We start from the raw sequence: 22,583 nt of genomic DNA on the forward strand, positions 1-22,583 counted from the left end.
AGGGGGTGGGGGCTGCGCTGAGGGCGTGGCCGAAGCTGCCTTGATACCTGCCCCTTGCCTCCCCAAACATCACACACTGCCAAGTCTTTTGCAACTTTTTATTTTGAGGGGCTGGAGAAGGTTCTGATCCGTTCCCACCACACACACACACTGAGCTTCCCACCCCAGGATATGAAGAAAACCCAGGAGTCCCTCCACCAACCCTGGGGTCTACAGCTTTAGAACCGCCCCCCACCCCCAGCGGGCGGGGTTGGAGGGAGAAGGGCTGGCAGGCAGAGGGGCTGGCAGGCAGGAAGGCTGGAATGGAGTGGGGGTATAATTTGGGCTGGCGAATGGCCACAGACGGGACAAAAGAGAGTCACAGCTTGGGCAAGGGTCTGAGGGTGGCCAGTTTGGGTAAGTAGGGACAGTAGGAGACAGAATAGGCCAAGAAAGGCATCATAGGGGCTGCTCAGACGTCAGGGTCCCCATTTGGCCAGGTTGGGGCATAGCTTGCTCATGGGTGGGATGGACTGCTCAAAGATCGGGGTTGGGTGGGGGGGACTTTGAGCCCACAGTGCCGGACCTCCGTGACTTGCTGATGAATGAATGTGTGAGGGACCAGAAACAAGTGCCCAGCCAGACACCAGCCAGGTGGATGGCAGGGCTGGGGCATTCACCCCGGTGCCCCCCTGCTGCCCAGTTCCGCTTCTAGCAGAGTCTGCCAATTTCACTCTTGCTGCACCCCCGCTTGCAGCAGTTGCTCGACAGGCCAGCTAGAACGTCGCGTCTGCTCCGCAGAGACCCTGGGGTTCCCTGCCAGCCCTGTCCGGCCCCGTAGAAGGCCTGAGGGGACTTGGTCAGGGCCAGCCACTCGCTGGAGGCCACTGCCTCATCCAGCTCACTTTCTGAGTCGGTGTCCACCTCTGGAAAGGCATCTTCTGCAAAAGATGAGAAGAGTTAGTGCTCGGGATTGTGTCACACCCAGAGTCCCAGCTCCGGGCTCGCCCAGCTACTTCTCTGTTCTGGAGTGTGACTAAGCCTCGTCAGTATAGACTCTGCTCAGATGTGGGTTCCTTCTTTGATGAGCAGTTTAACCCCACTGAACTTGACTTTCCTCCTCTGTCACAGCTTTTCCCCTGTGTGCTAAGTCACTTCAGTTGTGTCCGACTCTTTTCAACCTTATAAACCATAGCCCTCCAGGCTCCTCAGTCCATGGCATTCCCCAGGCAACCCACTGGAGTGGGTTACCATGCCCTCCTCCAGAGAACATAACCCACATCTTGTCAGGAAGGTTTGGGTACCTCTAGCGCCACCTGGGAAACCCAGCTTTTCCCCTCCTACTTAGTTATTGAGGACCTGATGGTGAAAAACACATGTCTGGGAGCTGAACTGACTGAGCCCTAGTCCAGTTATCATCCTTGAGCTTCAGCTTCCTTGTCTGCAAAGTGGGGATAATAATAACTCCTGGGACGTCCCTGGTGGTCCAGTGGTTAAGACTTTGCCTTCCAATGCAGGGAATGCAGGTTTGATCCCTGGTCGGGGAGCTAAGATTCCCCATGCCTCTTGAAACAGAAGCAGTACTGTAACAAATTCAACAAAGATTTTAAAAATGGTCCACATCAAAAAATTTAAAAAAGCTTCTACCTTGTAGAGTTTTATACAGAGTAGATGACTTAACTAATATGCGTTAAAAAAAAAAACAAACTTAAAATAGCATCTGATATATGGTAAGCACTCAGTTCTGTCTTAATCAGTTTAGACTCAATTTTGCCACTTAACAAATGTGCAAGATACAGGAGCTGTGCCTCCTATTTGCCGATAAAGGGGATCAGGGAAGAAAGGCAACTTGGTAGGAGGGTCACCTATTAGGAGATAAATCTAGCCTTGTAGTCACCACACTCTTCTTACTCCCTTCCCTGAAGGCTTGGAAAACACTTTAGTTTCAGCTTCTGAATGGCACTGACCAGGGTTGGGCAAACACCAGCCTTGCGTAACACAGGGCTCACACGTAGCAGGTGTCCCAGACCTCTAGCTGGTTCAGATGGCTTGCCGCCCACCCCAACCCCCATCTCAGCTCTGCAGCTCTGCCAACCGGCTCCCTCAGCCTTGGCACAGCTTCAAGGGCCTGGCCCATCTCCCCAGCTGCATGTGGTGCAGGAGGGACCTTCCTGCCCCAGCCCCTCATCTCACCTCCGTCTCTGGTTTCTGGGACCCACCTCATGTCCCGTCAATCCCGCGGCCACACACACTACCTCCCCAGCCTTACCCACAGCGTCACGGGCACGTCTCCACCGGGAGCCCCCACAGGTGAAGATGACTGCTCGGATGAATTCACGGCCGCAAAGTTTCACTCCGTAGGGTGTTGCCCGGGCCTCGGTCTTCGGCAACAGCTCCCCAGCCAGCAGCCCCACGGCCAGCAACAGCACCAGGTGTCTGAGCATGCTGGACGGGGCTGCCTGAGATGCGAGAATGGGCACAGCAAGGCAGCTTCCTGGTGACTGGTGCCTCTACCGCCTCCTGGCCCCTCATTTATACATCTTAGCTTCCCCCTCCTGTCCTGTAGGAGCTGAGTGACCTCGTTTATCTCCATCAGCAGAGGGGAGGCAGGCATGCCCCCCCCACCAAACCCTGACCTTTCCCGTTTCCTGGACCAAGTGATAACCTTTGGAAGGAATAGGGTGACGTGGCCCTGCTGTCATCACTGGCTGTCATCTTCAACAGAGAGAGGTGAGAAGGCCTCCGCTCAGCAGAGACCAGTGAGAGAGTCAATTCTTAGGTAGGTTGATAAGAAGTCCGGGGTCCCCACGGAGGAGAAAGGGGTCTGGAGTTCTCAAGGAGGAGAAAAAGACAAGCTTTTTTTCTTTAAGCCCTGAGCTGCTGCTGCTAAGTCGCTTGAGTCGTGTCCAACTCTGTGCGACCCCATAGAAGGCAGCCCACCAGGTTCCTACACCCCTGGGATTCTCCAGGCAAGAATACGGGAGTAGGTTGCCATTTCCTGAGCTGATGATTGCACAACAAAACAACTCATCTTGCTCAAGGATATGTTTTTCCTTAAACTCTGTACCAATGACTATATAACAGCAATGTATCCTGCTTGACGATGTGTTTCTCTTCTTGAGAACCTTCTGAATAATCCTATCATCTTATAAAATGTATATTGTGGGAGTGGATCTGGTAAGACCTTTACAACCTTGAGACATTCTTTTGATTTATTGTTAATAACCAATTGAAAAATCTATAGCTCCCTTGCTAAGACTGGCGAATGGGGCACTCTCTGTCCCCCTTCTGATGTGTATGTCAGAAGCTTTCTCTGTCTCTTTCACTTTAATAAAACTCTGCTATGCAACAGCTCTTGAGTGATCAAGCTGGTGCCTGGTCCCGAAGCTAAATCTTCTTTGGAGATCATGAATCTGACGCCGTTCACTGTAAGCTATCACCAGGAACCCAGACCCCACCAGGCCAGGAGGGAGGGTGCAACCAGCCCCTCATTACCACCCTACTGCTAGGGTCCTGGGCCTCTTCTGTAATAACAATACTGAGCGCTTACACTGTGTGGGTTAAGGGGCCAGGCACCGCTCTAAATAGTTCAGATATTGTTTAATCAATGTAATCCTCTCCATAACCTATGATAATGCTTCTCAAAATCTGAGCAAGCCTCAGACTCTGGAGGGCTTGTTAAAATACAGATTGCTGGGCACTATTTGCAGAGCATCTGAGAATCTCTGTGTGTGTGCGTGCTCAGCTGTGTCTGACTCTTTTGCGACCCCATGGACTGTAGCCGGCCAGGTTTCTCTGTCCATGGGATTCTCCAGGCAAGAATACTGGAGTGTGTAAGGAAAGGGAGTTAGAGAAGGCGAGGTTCAAGGGAAAAAATAAAAACATGAAACCGGCACTTTACAGGAACAGATCACCTTTAATGAGGTGAGAAGGGGCAGCAGTCAGATTAGTGGGCTGCTGGGCTAAGTGGAAAAGAGAGTAGGTATATATAGAAAACGTATATATGCGGAGATGCATCATTTTGAGGGGGTCTGTTTTTCCTCATGATTATTTTTGATTAGTCAGCTTTTAGCAGCTGGGGTAAGGAATTCCTGAAACCGGCTGGAGACTGGGATTGGCTGGGATCTGAATGTAATCAATTTTAATGTCCATTCCTTTCTTCAGGGGAGAAAGTTCTTTATTCTGTATAGAATGGTGAGAAGGACCTGGAGGGAAGTTTTAACTCCAGGCTATTTTGAGCCGTGTAGCTTTCCTTCAGAGTGGGTTGCCATCTCCTCCTCCAGGGGATCTTCCTAAACCAAGGAATCAAAATCACATGTCCTGCATCTCCTGCATTGGCAGGTGGGTTATTTACCACTGAGCCACTTGGAAAACCCCATTGAGAATCTGCACTGGCAACACATTTCTGGGCCATGCAGATGCTGCTGGTCCAGAAAGCACACTTTTTAAAAAAGTTTATTTATTTGGCTGCCCTGGGTCTTAGCTGCAGCATGCGGAATCTTTTTACTAATAGTTGTGGCCTCTGAGCTCTTAGTTGTGAATATGGGATCTAGTTCCCTGACCAGGGATTGAACCTGGAACCCCTGCCTTGTGAGTGTGGAGTTTTATCCCCTGGACCACCAGGGAAGTCTCTAGAAGCCACACTTTAGAGAACCACTGAACTATGAGATCGGGACTGAGATTGTCTCCATGTTACAGATGAGGAAACAACAGTGACATAAGGTGTCCAAGTTTAGTTAGTAGGTGAAAGTGGGGATTGAAGTTTAAGAAGAGCCTCTGACTCCAGAGTCCATGCTCTCCAAAAGGGAAAAAAAAATTTTTTTAACGGTTTTATTGGAATATAGTTGATTTACAATATTGTGTTAGTTTCAGTGTACAGTGAAGTGAGTCAGTTATACATACACATATATCCACTGCTTTTTTTGGATTCTTTCCTCATATAGGTCACTACAGAGCATTGAGTAGAGTTCCCTGTGCTAGGCAGCAGGTTCTTTTTAGTTTTCTCTTTTATTTGGGGCAGTGTGTTTATGTCAACCCCAACCTCCTAGTTTATCCCTCCCTCCAGGGAACATTTTTAAAGAATTTTTTAAAAATTTTGGGGACAGAGTTTCAGTTTCACAGGATGAAGAGTTCTGATGGCGGATGGTGGTGATGGTTACCCAGCCATGTGCATGTACTTTGGTTCATTGAACTGGAAGCTTAAAATGGTTACTATGAAAAAAAAAAAAATGGTTACTATGATACATATCATGTTACGTGTAGGTTACCCTAATTTAAAATATAATTTTTATATGTTTAACTAATATCATATACAGGCTTCCCTGGTGGCTCAGATGGTAAAGAATCTGCCTGCAACTCAGGAGACCCAGATTTGAACCATGGCTCAGGCAGATACCCTGGAGAAGGGAATGGCTACCCACTCCATTCAGAGAGGAGCCGTCATGTGTGGGGCAATGTTTAGCAGTGGGCTCTCCAGATACAAAGGAACTTATTTACAAAATGGAAATAGACACACAGATATAGAAGACAAATTTATGGTCATCAAAGGAGTAGGGGAGAGATAAATTAGGAGGTTGGGGTAAATATACACACCCCGAATGCATGAGTGTTAAGTCACTTCAGTCATGTCCAACTCTTCAGTGCATGACCCCATGCACTGTGGCCCACCAGGCTCCTCTGTCCATGGGATTCTCGAGGCAGGAATACTGGAGTGGGTTGCCATGCCCTCCTCCAGGGGAACATATATACATTACTATACGTAAAACAGATAACCAACAAGGACCTACTATATATAGGGAACTGTGCTCAATATTTTGTAATAACCTACAAGGGAAAAGAATCTGAAAAAGAATGTATATATATATATATATATACACACACACACATATATATATATATATATATGGGCTTTCCTGGTGGCTTAGACGGTGAAGAATCTGCTTTCAATGTCAGAGATCTGGGTTTGATCCCTGGGTCAGGAAGATTCCCTGTAGGAGGGCACGGCAACCCACTCCAGTGTTCTTGCCTGGAGAATCCCATGGACAGAGGATCCTGGCAGGCAACAGTCCAAGGGGATGCAGAGTCAGACGTGACTGAGTGACTATACACAATACACATATGTATATATATGTGTGTGTATTTATGTATATATATATATATATATATATACACACCTGAAACTAACACAACATTGTACATCAACTATAGTTCAATTTTTTAAAATATGAAAACACAACAAGACACAAAAAAAAAAAAAAAAGGAAAAAACAACTCAAGGGACTCTCCAGAAACAAAAAGGTCTTGATTTGTAGCAGTTACAGGTTTCTGGCCAATTTCAAGCTACCAATATGATATTAGTGTGATATAGCCAATTTTCTGAAAAGTTATTAATCAGTTCTCACGAGTCAGTGTAAGCTGGCTCTATGACACCACCAAAATGTGAAAAAAATTGCAATTTGTGCAATTAAAAAAATAATTATGATTCAAAGACTTTCCTGGTGGTCCAGTGGCTAGAACTCCAGGCTCCAGATGCAGGGGGCCTGGGTTGGATCCCTGGTCAGGGAACTAGATCCCAGCTGTTGCAACTCAGCGGTCGCATGCTGAAACAGAAAGATTCCACATGCTGTGGCTAAGACCTTGCACAACCAAATAAATTAATATATTATTTTAAGTAATGATTTTTTAACACTCGTGTCATCATTACCCAGATCAGGGAGGACAGTGCCAGCACCACTGATGTCCTACCCCCACCCCCCCATCACAATTCTTTCTTCCATGCCCAGGTAACCATCATCCTGACTTCAGCTGTCATCATTTCTCTGCTTCTCATTTGTTTTGTTTTCACTTGGTTGATGGCTTGTGGAATCTTCAATCCCCAACCAGGGACTGAACCCAGACCCTTGGCCGTGAGAGTACTAACCACTGGCCTGCCAGGGAATTCCCTGCTTTTCATTAGTGCATTATTTTATTTTATTTTTGGCTGTGCTGAGTCTTTGTTGCTGCTCTTGGGTTTTCTCTAGTTGCAGCAAGTGGGGGCTATTCTCTAGTTGTGATGCACGGCTTCTCATTGTGGTAGCTTTTCTTGTTGCAGAACAGGGGATCAGTAGTTGTGGCCCATGGGCTTGGTTGCCCCTCAGCATGTAGAATCTTCCGGGACGAGGGACCTAACCTGTGTCGCCTACATTGGCAGGAGGATTTTTAACTGGTGGACCACAGGGAAGTCCTGGTTTTCATTAGTTTTTACACCAACAGGGCATCTCTGAAAAAATAACTGAATCTCTGAATCATAACTGAATCTGTTTCTTTTTTTCCCTTTTATTTCCCCCTCCATTCCAGCAAGTTGAACTTTCTATCAAAGTGTGACATGCATTCAGAAAAGTGCCCAGACCATCAGTGGATGTTGGAAGGATTTTCACAAACAGAACACACTTCTGCATCCATTACTCAGGTCCAGAAACAGAACATTCCCAGTCTTCACCCAGAGTGGGGGAGTTAAGCTCCACTGTCTTGAGGAGTATGGTAGAATTTGTGAACATATGTTAAACAGAGGATGAGATGGTTAGATAGCATCACTGACTCAATGGACATGAATTCGAGCAAACTTTGGGAGATGATGGACAGCAGAGCCTGGCGTGCTGCAATCCGTGGGGTCACAAGGAGTCGGACACGACTTAGTGACTGAACAACTACAATGTCAAAACTATACTAGCCAATAAATACTTTGAGTGAGACTCTTTGAGGTGATGCAAAGATCCTGTTTCCCATTCCATCCACTGAGTTTAGCCTTTGTTGGTGGATTGTGTGTGCAGAAATTATTACTGTGCTATTTGTTTATTAGTAAATTTCCATTTACCTCTCTCCTTCTGCATTTGTTATTATTTATTCTTTGGAATTCTTCTGTAAGGAAGAGCTGATTCATGTCCATTTATTTACTTGCTCCATCATTTATTTATACCAATATGGACTCACGAAGAGTTTTTTTTTTCTTTGGGTGAAAATTAAATACTATTATTGTTTATTTTACCACCCAAATTGTTCCAACTTTGGCCATGGGGAGCTCTTTCAGTTGGCCACTGCTCTGAGCATTTTCTCTCAGGCACTGTTCTTTTGACATGACTCCATATTTCTTTTTGAGTACTTCCTTACTTTCTGGCCTCACACGATGTTCCAGGCTCATCTTACACTTTCCTTGCCCCAGTCCTAGAATCAGCCATTTCCCGAAAGGTTTGGGAATTCCTTTCTTGGGTTTCCTTTACTGGAAAGTGGTGGCAAGATTGAGAAGTCAAGATCGGGATGTTGAGTCTGCTTGTTGCTACTGGGGGTAGAGGTTGATGTTGCTGCTTCTGGGCCCTCTCAGCTGATAGCATTACTTAAAAAAAAGAAATATTGGCCTTCCCAGGTGGTCTAGTGGTTAAGAATTTGCCTGCCAGCACAGGGGGGGCCACAGATTTAATCCCTGGTCATGGAAGATTGAGCATGCCGTGGGACAACTAAATCCATGTGCCACAACTACTGAGCCTGCACTCCAGAGCCCAGGAGCTGTAACTACTGCAGCCCACACGCCCTGGAGCCCTCAATGAGAGAAGCCCACACACAGAAACTAGAAAGTCGCCCCCGCTCGCCACAGCTGGACAAAGCCCACACAGCAGTGAGGACCCAGCACAGTCAAAAATAAATAAGCATTGAGGTACAATTCCTATGAAAAGACATGGACCACTTTTCACCAAAAATATTTATTTGGCTGCACTGAGTCTTAGTTGGAACATTCGAGATCTTTGATCTTTGTCGTGGCATCTGGGATCTTTAGTTGCTACACGTGGTGTCTAGTTCTCCGACCAGGGATTGAACCTGGGCCCCCTGAAGTGGGAGCATGGAGTCTTAGCCACTGGACCACCAGGGAAGTCCCCACATTGACCATTTTAGTGTTACATGTACACACATGTTCAGAGTCTCACTAGTCACAATAGTCAAAGAGTGAAAACAACCCAGATTCCCATCAAGAGATGAATGGGTAAACAAACTATGGTCCATCCCAAACAATGGAATATCACATAGTCATAAAAAGGAATGAAGCAATGACCCACACTACCATGTGGATGAACACTGAGAACATAATGCTGAGTGAAAGAAGCCAGATACCAGAGGTCGCATCGTGTACAATTCCATGGATAGGAGATGTCCAGAAGAGGCACACCCACAGAGGCAGAAGGCAGACTGTGGTTGCCAAGGGTTGGGAGGAGGCAGGAATCGAGAATAATTGTTACCAGGTATATCTTAGGGTGATGAAACCATTTTGGAACTAGACAGAGGTGGTGGTTTCACAACATTATGATTCTAAGAACACCCCTGAATTGTTCCCTTTAACACTGTTAATTTTATATTATGGCAGTTTCACCTCAATTTATTTATCTCTAATTTCACCTCAATTAAAAAAAATCATCCATTAGGGGCTCTGGTGATGGGCAGAGCTGAGTTTGAATCCCATCTCTGCCTAGGTCCTGCTGTGTGACCTTTGACAAGTCTCTTAACCTCTCTGGGCCTCAGTTTCCTCATCGGTAAAACGAGGAGGATTCAATGAGTGTGTCAAATTCTTGTAAAAGTCTGTGGCACGCAGTAAGTGCTGCTTAATTAAATGTTATTTCTACTTGACACATCCCCTTTGGATTCTAACTTTATTCCTTTGTCCTTTCTTCATGACAAACTCCTGGCCTCAGTTGCCCCCAAAGCCAAGGGCAACCCTCCAGAAGGCGGGAGTCAGAGCTGACTGTACTGCTTCCAAAGGCCTGATGAATAATCCTCTCCCTTCCTCTGCCTCTTCTTTTCCCGGCTCCTCTCCAGGGCCACACCCTTCTGCCCTTTTCTCTATATCCCTGATCTTGGCCCAGGGATTGCTGATGAACAAACCCACCAGAAAAATATCTGCTGCCTGACTGTTTGCCTTTAATGGACTGTCCCAGGACCAGAAGCGTCTTTCTGTGCCTCACACAGAATCAGAGTTTTGAGCCCATCAGAGCTGGATTCAAACCCCACTTCCCACGAGCAAGTGGCACCTCTCTGAGTTCATTGGGAAGATGGAGATAATAAGCATATGTACTTTATGGGGCTGTTTGAGGACTTGGGTGAAATGATGTAAAATGCATATCACTGGGCATGGCACCCAGGAAGGGAAGCAGGTTGAATGCTGACCTGCAGAAAGATATATCCACGTCCTAACCCCCAGGACCTGTGAACATGATCTTTTTTGGGAAAAAAGGGGTCTTTTTAAAAGTGTTATTTATTTGACTGTGCCAGGTTGCAGTACGTGCGTGTGTGCTAAGTCAGTCGTAGCATGCCAGGCTTCTCTGTCCGTAGAATTCCCCAGGCAAGCACACTGGAGTGGGTTGCCATGCCCTCCTCCAGCGGATCTTCCCAACCCAGGGATCAAACCCGCGCCTCTTTGTTGTTTTTCAATCCGTCAGTTGTGTCTAACTGTGACACCACGAATTGCAGCACACCAGGCTTCCCAGTCCTTCACTATCTCCCAGAATTTGCTCAAACTCCTGTCCATTGAGTCAGTGATGCCATCCAACCAACATCCTTTGTTGCCCCTTCTCTTCTTGCCTCCGATCTTTCCAAGCATCAGGGTCTTTTCCCGTGAGTCAGCTCCTTCCATCAGGTAGCCAAAGTATTGGAGCTTCAGTTTCAGCATCAGTCCTTCCAATGAATGTTCAGGACTGATTTCCTTTAGGATTGACTGATTTGATCTCCTCTTCAACACCACAGTTTGAAAGCATCAATTCTTCGGCGCTCAGCCTTCTTTATGGTCCAACTCTCACATCCATACATGACTACTGGAAAAACCATAGCTTTGACTACACCAACCTTTGTTGGCAAAGTGTTGTCTCTGCTTTTTAACATGCTGTCTAGGTTTGTCACAGTTTTATGTCTCCTGAATTGGCAGGCAGATTCTTTACCACTATCTCCACCTGGGAAGCCCAGTTGCATTACGCAAGACCTTCAGCTTCTTGCAGCACTCACGATCTTCAGTTGCAGCTTTCAAACTCTTAGCTGTGGCTTGTGGAATCTGGTTCCCTGATCACGGATGGAACCCATGCTCCCTGCATTGGGAGCTTGGAGTCTTAGCCACTGCGGGAATTCCCAGGGGAGAAAGGACTTTGAAATGACATCATCCTGGATTATCTGGGTGGGCCCTAAATCTGATGCCAAGTGTTAAAGACACAGACAGAAGAGATTAGGCCAAGTGGAGCTAGAGGCAGAGATTGGAGTGATGTAGTCAAAAGAGGCCCAAGTCACGCCAGGAGCCACAGAAGCTGAAGAGACAAGGAAAGATCCTCCCTAGGCCCTTTGGGCTTCCCTGGTGGCTTATTGGTAAAGAACCTGCAGGAAACCCAGGTTCCACCCCTGAGTCAGGAAGATCCCCTGGAGAAGGACATGCAACCCCCTCCAGTATTCTTGCTTGCAAAATCCCTGAAAGAGTCAGACACAACTCGGGCACTAGCACGGCAAACAAAAGAGGCTTTGGAGGGAGCCACGGCTCTGCTGAACCTTGCTGATTTGGGACTTCTGGCCTCCAGAGCTGTGGGGGAATAACTCTGCATTGCTGGAGGCATCCGATTATGATGAACGGTTACAGCAGCCTTAGGAAACTATAGAATTGCGAAAGGTAATCTGCTAGCAATATCATTATGGGCTTCCCTGGTGGCTTAACAGTAAAGAATCTACCTGAAATGTGGGAGACCCAGGAGATGCGGGTTTGATTCCTGCTTCAGGAAGATCCCCTAGAGTAGGAAATGGCAGCCCGCTCCAGGATTCTTGCCTGGGAAATCCCAAGGACAGAGGAGGCTGGTGGGCTATGGTGCGTGGTGTCGCAAAAGAGTCAGACACGGCTGAGAGACTGAGCAGGCACACACCAATATCATTATTGTTATCATCATCATCATTATCATGGTCAGCATAAAAATGCACTCAAATCTTTCCAATCCTGGGGCCTTCCCTACTGGTCTGGTGGCTAAGACTCCACACTTCCAATGCAGGGGTCAAGGGTTCAATCCCTGGTCAGAGTACTAAGATCTCACATGCCATGAGGATGTGAAGTAAAAAATAAATAAAGTAAAGCAGGGAGTTCCCTGGCGGTCCAGTGGATGAGACTTCGCCTTCCAGTGCAATGGATACCTGATCAGGGAGGTTGTGAAGGACAGGGAAGCCTGGCATGCTGCTGTCCGGGGATTGCAAAGAGCCGGACATGACTGAGTCACTGAAAAACAGGGAGCTAAGACCCCACATGCCTTGTGGCCAAAAAAATTAAAAAAAAAAGAAAACTATTGTTACAAATTCAATAAAGACTTTTTAAAAATAAATAAAATAAAATCTTACCAATCCTAAATAGAACCATGCTCCAGATTTGTAAACTAATTTTATTTTTGAACAGTTAACACATTCTCATGTTTCAACAAAGAGTGTAAGGTTATGTTGCAGGATCTTCCTCTCAAGTCTTAGTTACCCTCCCTTCCCCCAGAGGTAACTCACTGCTCTTCATTTCCTGAGTATCTTTCCAGAATTTCTGGGTACATATAAAAAGAAATCCAAACTCGAGTCCTTATCCCCTCACCCACCCACACACGCCTGCTTTTATTTATTTATTTGGTTGCTACAGGTCTCAGTAGAGGCACTCAGAATCTTTGATCTTTGTTGCAAAGTGGGGTCTTTAGTTGCAGCAGGCATGTGGAATCTAGTTCCTTGACCAGGGATCAAACCCAGGCCCTCTGCATTGGTAACGCAGTCTTAGCCACTGGACCACCAGGGAAGTCCCTCCCACACACCTGCTTTTACGTTAAAGGTAGCTTTAAAAAGTTTCTTTTTATTGTGGTTATATACATATATACAAATAAAATATAAAAATTTACCATTTTAGCCATTTTTTTTCCCATTTTAGCCATTTTAAAGTATACAGTTCAGCGACATTAAGCACATTTACATTGTCGTGTAACTATCACCATCATCCAACTCCAGAACTTTTTCATTTTCCCCAACCGACACTCTGTACCCAATGAAACAGCGATGCTCTGCCCCTCCCTCTCCCGGTTTCTGGCCACCACCGTCCTACTTTTTGTCTCTGTGAGTTTACTTACTCTAGGTACTTTACAAATTAAAACCAAACAGTATTTGCCCTTTTGTGTGTAGCTTCCTGCATTTAGCATAATAGTTCAAGGTTCGTCCATGTGGTAGAGTGTGTCAGAATTTCAGTTGAAGGTTTTACACATTCTTCAACACCTTCTTCCTCCCCACCTCCCCCCCACTTAACAACAAATGCTGGCCATCTCTCTCTCCTTTCCAAAGCTGTCTTTACGCACTTGTCATTTTTTGTAACCACAAAGTATTCTGCCACTTAGATGCCCCATAGTTAATTTCACGGCTGGAGACAAACATATTTTCATCCATTTGTTCTTAGGTTAACACTGCAGTGAAGACTCTTATGCAAACATCATTTCACACACACGCGAGTGTAGCTGTAGATAAATTCCGCAAAGTGAGATTTCTGGCTCGAAGATTATGTGCATTTGTAATTTTCACAGATAATACCAAATTTCCCCCTTTGAGGGTTAGGTTAACTCATATTCCCTCCAGCCACAGGTAAGAATCCTGTTTCCCTTCAGCTTTACCAAGAGAGTATCATCAAACCTTGGATGTTTGCCAATAGGACAAGCAAAGAATGTTATCTCAGAACAGAGAAAATTTGCATTTCCCTTACCACAAGCGAGGCAGAACATATTTTCATAGTTCCATGTAGTTAAGAGCTATTTATAGTTTCTTTTTCCATTCTGATCACCTTCCTCGCCCATTATTCTTTGTTGATCTTTTCCTTCCTGATTTCTAGGAGGGTTTTTTTTTTTTTAATTGTTGTTGCTGTTCATTTAAAACGTTTTTTTGGCTGCTCCACATGGCTTGCAGGGTCTGAGTCCCTTCTCAGGGACTGAACCTGAGCCTTGACAGTGAAGGCTCGGAATCCCATCTGTCGAGGCAGTCCGAGCACGGGTTGGAAAAGAATTTCCAGACCCAGAGCATTTCAGAAGGGAGTGAGATTTTATTAAGCACAAACAGCAGAGAAAACGTGGGCACTGCGAGCACAGGGGGCCGACCTCCTGACAGACCAGGGAGAGTTGACAGCTTTCATGAGTTAATAGACTCAAGGCAAAGAAAATTCCTGCTGGAAGGGTGGCATTAGATGACTGGTCAGGGTACTATAGGGTGTTAGCTGCAGTGGGCATCTTTGCCTAACTGATATCAGCTTGTTAGTGATATCGGGGGGCTTTTGGCAATGGTTGCAAAGGGGCTCAATCAGCTTCAAAGGTGACCTCGGTTCTGGGCTCTGTTTCTATGGCCTTGGTGCAAGGCCTTGTACCTGTGGCCTTGGGAGCAGGACACACTCCCAAGCAGGACACTAGCCACTAGACCACCAGGGAGCTCCCCTAGGAGCTCTTTATATACTAAGGAAGCTTACCATATGGTTATAAAATGTGTAGTAAATATTTTTTCCAAATTTGTCCTTCCTCCAAACTTTTAAATTACTGACCACTAACATTTATTGAGGATTTGCTGTAAGTCTGGTTTTGTCTTACATACTTTAAAGACACTATCTCGCTCTTTTCTTTTCCTTTTTAAAAACTATTTATTTATTTGGCTGCATCAAGTCTTAGTCATGGCACATGGGAGCTAGTTCCCTGACCAGAGTTTGAACCCGGGCCCCCTGCATTGGGAGTGTAAAGTCCTAGCCACTGGACCACCACGTGAGTCCCCACACCATCTCTTTTCAATCTTACTGCCACTGTTTTTCATCTCTAAATACTGCAACACAAAGTTCTGAAAAATAAGATCTTCTCCTATAAAATATAAGGACATTTTCACACCTAACAAAATATTCGATCATTCATCAGTATCATCTAACACCAGAGCGAATATCAACATTTCCCCAAGTCTCTGAAATGTCTTTTTAGAGATACTTTAGAGCAATGATGGCCAACTGAACTTTCACTGATAAGAATATGTTTTCCAATACAGTAGCCACTAGTTATTAATACATGTGGCTGTTGAGTGCTTTAAATGTGTCTAGTGAGGGCTTCCCTGGTGGTCCAGTAGTTAAGAATCTGCCTTGCAAGGCAGGGGATGCTGATTCAACCCTGGGTCTGGGAAGATCCCACATGCTGCGGGCAACTAAGCCCCTGGGCCTACGTGTCGAAACTACTGAAGCCCGCATGCCATAGAGCATGCTCCACAACTGCAACCAGAAGCCCTCGCACAACCAGAGAGTGGCCCCTGCTTTCTGCAACTAGTGAATACCCTTGCACAGCAAAGACGACCCAGCACAGCCACACAAAAAAAGTGTCCAGTAACTGAGGAACAGAATTCTTCATTGTATTTTATTTTCGTTTCTTTAAGTTTTAATAGCTACTTGGAAAATTACAGGCCAATATCCCAGATGAAGTTAAATGTAAAATGTAAACAAAATATTAGCAAATCAGGGACTTTGTGGTTAAGACTCTGTCTTTCCACTGCAGGCGGCTTGGGTTTGATCCCTGCCTAGGGAACTAAGATCCTACATGCACTGTGGCACAGTCAAAAAAAATTAGCAAATCAAACTCAACAATACATTAAAAGGATCACACACCATGATCAAGTGGGATTTAGTCTAAGGATGCAAGCAAGTTCAACATCTGCAAATTAATCAATGTGATATACCACATTAATAAAATGATGGACAAAAATCATGTAAAAAATCATATCAAAACAATCTTCCAATCATGATGAAAAATCAAGAACCTTGAAACCCTGCCCTTGATGGTGTACAGAAAATGTTGACTTTGTTTTTGTAACCTCCCCCTGCCACCAAACCTTGCTAACTTTGATTAAAACACTGAAACCTGGAATAAAAGATCAATAGATGCAGGAAAAACGTCTGACAAATTTCAACATCCTTTCATGATGAAAAAAAAAAATTCTCAACAAACTGCTACTTAGAGGAAATGCACTTCATGTAACAAAGGCCATATGTGACAAACCCACAGCTAATATAGTCAACACTGAAAACTGTTCCTCTAAGATTAGGAGCAAGACAAAGGGGCCCACTCTTATTGCTTTTATTCAATATATCACTGAAAGCCCTAGCCAGAGCAATTAAGCAGGAAAAAGAAATAAAAGGCATTCCCTCCCTGTAAAAATAGCCACACAGGACTAGCAGCTACCATGTGAGACAGTGCAGGTTTAGAGTCTGACTTCCTCACCCAAATATATCTCAGCTGTACGCACTGTCTCCACTCCTCCCCTCCCACTTGGCCCTCAGCCTTCTGCAGTGTGACAACTGGGCCCCTGCCCCTACAAATGTCACCGAACCCAGGTCTCAGCCCTCTCTGCCTCTTCCTAAACTCTGTCATACCTTCATCATGCAAAGCTCCCACTAGTTTTATTTCTGCCTCCTCCATCCCAGAGGGCTTCCCTGGTGGCTCAGCTGGTAAAGAATCTGTCTGCAATGCGGGAGACCTGGGTTCGATCGCTGGGCTGGGAAGATCCCCTGGAGAAGGGAAAAGCTACCCACTCCAGTATTCTGGCCTGGAGAATTCCATGGACTATATAGCCCATGGTTGCAAAGAGTCTGACATGACTGAGCAACTTTACTTCCATCCCAGATCCCCAGATCCTTGCCCTTTCCAAACCACTGCCAACATCTCTAAGGCATTTGCTACATGTTCCTGAACTGGTAAATATTCTTAAATTAATAGGATGCATCATTTTGTATGTTTCTACAGTTTATTTTGCATGTTTATACAAGTGTGTTATAATTTGCACAGTGACCCGCTGTGTACTAGATCTCCATCTGTATCCTTTTCAGTGATACACTGTGGGATTTTTTTGTTTATTTTGTTTTGTCTCTTTTTTTAAACCACATAGAAAGCATTTTTTATTAACTTCTTTCCTTCGGCTTCCTCCCCACAAAAAGATGTATTTCTGCTGGAAGTGGGAGTACGGAGGGGTGAGGTTGACACCGGTTCATGTAGATTTAGGGCATCATCTCTTAGATCTATGTTTTTATTTTCAAATCTCAGTCCATTTCACAGGTCTTCCTTTCTTTCAGTGCCCCTAGGAGTAGAGTCACAAGACCGTCTTCATGTATCAAAATCCTGCTTCCAATATGTTTCCCCCAAACCTGTTTAAGTGCGTGTTCCTGACATTGGGCTTCCCTGGTGACGCAGACAGTAAAGAATCTGCCTGCAGTGTGGGAGACCTGGGTTTGATCCCAGGTTGGGAAGATCCCCTGGAGAAGGAAACGGCAACCTACTCCAGTATTTTTGCCTGGAGAATTCCATGGATTGAAGAGCCTGACAAGCTAATAGTCCATGGGGTGGAAAAGAGTCGGACATGACTGAGCAACTTTCACTGTTCACTGTTGCTGACATTAGACTCCATTGTATTCATGCATATATCTGCACAGTGTTTATATATCACATATATATATATATATATACACACACACACACACATACCTATTGTGTACATAGTTTGAAAAGTTAGAAGAACCAGCTTGCTAATCATTCACTACACCTCATGTTTAACAAGCAGACAGGCACATGCTTTTGAGATGAATTTCCAGTGTAACAGAAGGACATCTTGTTTGTATTTCAATGTACCAAGTGGCAGATTCTTATTTCATTATTGCTGGCACTTTAGTGGATGGCTCTTATTCTTTTTTTCTCTCTCTCTCTTTTTTAGCAAAATTCGATGGAGACTTCTCACTCTTGCCACTTGGGTCAGGTGTTGCTTTATTTTAAAATGCTGTAGTGTCTTGAGTTTCACCCCATCAGCACCACAGTTTTAGAGAGCTACTTCATTGCTTTCAGTGTTGGCTTAGTATTCTGTATCAAGTAGTTCTTATTTCATCTTTCTAGTCCCCTAGGGGTGGACACCTTCATTGCTTCCAACTTCCTATTTCAGTGTGCATTCTTACCTGGTGCAAAACTCAGTGAACATAAAAACTGGGAACAGTTTCTTTAGCACTGAGCTTTCCTGGTGGGTCAGTGGTAAAGAACCCGCCTGCCAATGCAGGAGACATGGGTTCAATCCCTGGTCCAGGAAGATCCCACATGCTGCTGAGCTACTAAGCCCGTGCTCCACAACTACTGAGCTTGTGCTCTAGAGCCTGGGAGTCACAGCTGCTAAGTCCACGTGCAGCAACTTCTGAAACCCACGTGCTCTAGAGCCTGCGCTCCACAACAAGGGAAGCCGCCACAATGAGAAGCCTGTGCACTGCACCAAGAGAGGAGCCCCCGCTCACTGCAACTAGAGAAAAAGCCTCAGAAGCAACGAAAACCCTGCATAGCCAAAAAGAAAATAAAACTTGGAACGGAATTTGCAAAGTTGTTGTTCTCTCTGTTTAACAGGGATACACAACTAGTTTAAATGAGAGAATGTTTGTCTCTGCTGGCAGACAGTCTAGAGATCCTGGCTCCTTTGGTCAGTTGCTCCACCATCCTCTAGGGCTGTCTCTTCAAGGACATTTGCCTGTGTCTGGAGACATCTTTGGGGTTTCCCAGGTGGTGCTAGTGGTAAAGAACCTGTCTGCCAATGCAGGAGATGTAAGAGACACGCGTTCAATCCCTGGATCGGGAAGATCCCCTGGAGGAGGAGATGGCAACCCACTCCAGTATTCTTGCCTGGAGAATCCCATGGACAGAGCAGCCTAGCGGGCTACGGTCCAAAAGGTTTGAAAAGAGTTGGACGTGACTGGATTGACTTAGCATGCACATGCCCACGTACACCCCGAGACATCTTTGGTGGTCACACCTGGCGCATGAAAAGGGGTCATGGACTGGCAGTAGTGATTGGTGGCCAGGAATGCCGCTCAGTTCTCCACAGGGCCCAGGACGTCCCCCGGGGACAAAGAACAATTTGGCTTCAAATATAAATGACGTCACCCGCCCTAGAATAGTCCCCACTCCGTTTTGTCATGACTGACACGCTGAAGAGCCTGGGACAGTTGTTCTGCAGCACGCTCCACTCTCGGGCTTTGTCAGCTGTTGCCTAATGTCGTTTAGCTTGTTCCTCTATGCTTCCTATTTCGTGCAAACTGGATGTTGGGTTGAGAGATTTGATCAGAGTCAAGTTTAACGTTTTGACAAGGGGTGTCCTGGGAGAAGCTATAAACTTCCTTTGGTATTGAATCAGGAGGCCCAGGAGGCCGGAGGGTCCCTCTCCTCTGAGCTTCACTGCAGCTAATGCTGGTGACGGTCTGGCCTCTGCGATGAAGTCTGCACCCGCACACCTAGTGAACCGTCTGAAACCCTGTGCATCTCTCTCGCTCCATCATCTTTTCACCTGAGGCTTTTTAAAATTACTTTTTTATTTTGCCTGTGCTGGGTCGTCACTGCTTGTGTGTCTGTGTATGTGTTGCGGGGGTGGGGGGTGCTTGCTCCACTTTCCACTCTTCCTTGCAGTGAGTGGGCTTTTCATTGCAGTGACTTCTCTTGGTGCAGTGCACAGGCTCTAAGGTTCACGGGCTTCAATAGGTGCAGCATGAGGGCTCAGTAGTTGTGGCTCATAGGTCCCTAGAGCATGGGCTCAAAAGTTGTGGTGCACAGTCTCAGCTGCTCCAAAGGCACGTGGATCTTCCTGGACCAGGGATCGAACCCTTGTTCCCTGCACCAGGTAGGCAGATTGTAATCCACTGTGCCACCAAGAAAGTCCTCACCTGATATTTGGTGACACCCATCGATGATTACCCTCTAAATTAATTACTGCATTTGGCTTTTGAAACATGGTGATTTTTTTTTTCTCCAGTTCTCTCCTTCCTTCCACAATTTTTAGCTGGCATTCTTGGGGTCTTTGGTGACCAAGGAAAGCTACTACTGGGAAGGCCAGATCATGCTAATTCCTTAGTTTTCATAAGTAACGTTTCCAGGAAGGAGTTAGTTGAGAGCTACTTCCAGTGGGTTAATGTGGGTGTGTTTTAGCTTCCAAAGTGAGGTATAATGTATATGAAGTGCTCAGACCTTTTTCTTTTTTTGGCCCAGCAGCAGGATCTTAGTTCCCTGACCGGGGGATTGAACTCAGCCTGGCAGTGAAAGCGTTGAGTTCTAATCACAGGACTGCCAGGGAATTCCCAAAGTGCACAGATCTTAAATAGAGAGCTCAGGGAATTTTGACATCTATATACCTGTGCAACTGCCACCAGATAAAAATATAGAGCATTTCTAATCCCACACTGCCTTCCTTGCCAGTTTTTCTTTTTTTTTTTAAATTGAAGGATATTTGCTTTTTTTTTTTTTCTTGTTGTTGTGCTGGGTCTTCGTTGCTACGAGCAGCCTCTCTCTCGTTGCAACAAGTAGGGGCTACTCTCTAGTTGCAGCGTGCCTGCTTCTTGTGGTGGCTTCTCTTGTTGTGGAGCACAGGCTCTAGGTGATGGGCTTCAGTAGTTGCAGCACGTGGGCTCAATAGTTGTGACGCACAGGCTTAGTTGCTCCTCGCATGTGAGATCTCCCTGGATCAAGGACTGAACCCATGTCTCCTGCACCGGGAGGCAGATTCTTTATCACTGAGCCACCAGTGAAGCCCCCCCTCCCAACCCCTGCCCACTCCCATTAAGTTTTATAATGAGTAGTTTTGATTGAAGAAATGATTTCCAGGTTTGGTTGGCCCCAACTTGGGCTTCAGAGACTTCAGGAAGGTGGGGAAATGGGTGGGAAGTAAAAATAGGGCTTCTCGCACCCCACCACTCAACATGGCTGGCTCTGACTCCCAAAACTGTCTCACAGAATTAGCTGAATGGGTTGAGTGACTTGCTTTGCCAGCCAGGACTTAACTCTGGGCACTCCTACCTGGAAGTCTCATTAATTCTCGGGGCTCAGTGAGCATTTCCAAGCAGACTGCTGCTTCTTGTCTTCCATCTAGGGTCACACCCAGGGGCAGCAAAGCACGCTGGAAAGTCCCAGAAAAGGAGACAGCCTGTCTGGGTGCTGCTGCCTTCCATTACCTGGTCTCAGAGGATTCTCCTTTCCCTCCTGAGCCTTTGCTCACCTGGAAAGTGGGGGGAATATTCCACTTTGCTGGGTTCTTGGGAGGATTTCCGCAGAATCTGACTACCTTTACATTTCTGAACTCACCTCCTGGTGCTTTCCTCTCTGCTCATTCCACCCCAGCCAGGTGTGTGGTCCTGTCCTCAGATGTCTGTTCCTGCAGTTTCCTTCATCTGTTTTTTGGGGGCTCGCTTGCCTCTTCTCACCACTCAGGCTCGGTTCAAATGACCCCTCCTCAGGTTACATGGGTTCCAGCATCACTCTTATCACACACAGTCTAATGTTGCTCTCACAGCTTTTCATTTTTTCTTGAGTCTCTGTTGTTATTTTTTTAAAGTATAGCTGATTGACAATGTTGTATCAGTTTCAGGTATACAACAAAGTGATTCAGAAATATCTATATATATTCTAGATCTTTCTTTCTCTCTCTCTCTCTCTCTATATATATATATTTATGTGTGTGTGTGTGCCCAGTTGCTAGTCATGTCTGACTCTTTGCAACCCCATGGACTGTAGCCAGCCAGGCTTCTCTGTCCATGGGATTTTTCCAGGCAAGAATATCAGAATGGGTTGCCAGTTCCTCATCCAGGAGATCTTCCTGACCGAGGGACTGAACCTGTTTCTCCTGCATTAGCAGGCAGATTCATTACTACTGAGCCACCTACATATTCTTTCTCAGATTCTTTCCCCTTATATGTTATTACAAAATGTTGAATATAGTTTCCTGTGTTATATAATCAGTCCTTGCTGATTATCTATTTTATATTTAGTAGCACCTCACAGCTCTTACGAACCTTTTTTTAAGATTTTTTTTTCAATGCAGAACATTTTAAAAGTCTTTATTGAATTTGTTACAATATTGTTTCTATCTTATGTTTCGGGTTTTTGGCCAGAGGCATGTGGGATCTTGAACAGGGATGGAGTCTGCAACCCCTGCATTGGAAGGCGAAGACCTACCCATTGGAACATCAGGAAAGTCCCATCCTAGATTCAAGTGTTAATTTAGTGGGGAAGGGGGACTGCACTACACACCCTGCAGGAAGTTATTTTAGTGCCCTTTGCAGAGATAGAACTTAGGCCCCAGGCAGTGGGAGCTCAGAGTCCCAACCACTGGACCACCAGGTAATTCTCTTATTATGTCTCTTATTTGCAGTAGTCCACACAGTCAAGGGACTTGTCTTCTTTTTTCACTGTTACTACCAGGGCCTTGCAGAAGAAAGTGTAATGTTGGCCGCACTAGGAAACAGAAGCTCAGAGAGGTCGAGCCACTTTCTCAGTGTCACACGGCAGAATCTGAATTAGAACGTCAAGTTCTGAGTCTCTGCTTTCTTTTTCCTTTCTCCTTGGTCGCTGGTGGGAGCTGGAGCACAAAATTTAAAGTGTTAAAAAACTGTCATCAAGATATTTTTAAAGGTCAAAACTCATGCAAGAAAAAAAAAGTAAAAGGTAAGATTCTACCCTATAGTTGCATGATTTCACTTCTCCCTAATCCCAGTCCTGGCAGATTCTGTCTTTATTTAAAATTTTGCTATTTTGTTCACCATGGAT

General features: G+C 45.7%; 1 protein-coding gene across 1 annotated transcript; it reads right to left on the reverse strand.

Annotated features, from left to right (window-relative positions):
* Window positions 1-683: 683 nt before the first annotated feature.
* RLN3 (relaxin 3) lies at window positions 684-2,510 on the reverse strand. The gene is made up of 2 exons (XM_061150115.1): window positions 2,249-2,510; window positions 684-920 (listed from the first exon to the last, which is right to left on the reverse strand). Exons 1-2 carry the CDS (start codon window positions 2,421-2,423, stop codon window positions 691-693), a joined length of 405 nt encoding a protein of 134 aa, XP_061006098.1. The 5' UTR covers window positions 2,424-2,510; the 3' UTR covers window positions 684-690.
* Window positions 2,511-22,583: the final 20,073 nt, after the last annotated feature.

Source organism: Dama dama, chromosome 9 (genome assembly GCF_033118175.1).
Source record: "Dama dama isolate Ldn47 chromosome 9, ASM3311817v1, whole genome shotgun sequence".
NCBI lineage: Eukaryota > Metazoa > Chordata > Mammalia > Artiodactyla > Cervidae > Dama > Dama dama.

Excerpts from the sequence above, each read along its gene's own strand:
- RLN3 (XM_061150115.1), bottom strand. The coding sequence starts at position 2,423 with ATGCTCAGACACCTGGTGCTGTTGCTGGCCGTGGGGCTGCTGGCTGGG. Across the intron at positions 921-2,248 it reads ACGTGCCCGTGACGCTGTGG|AAGATGCCTTTCCAGAGGTG; the intron begins GTAAGGCTGGGG and ends CATCTTTTGCAG.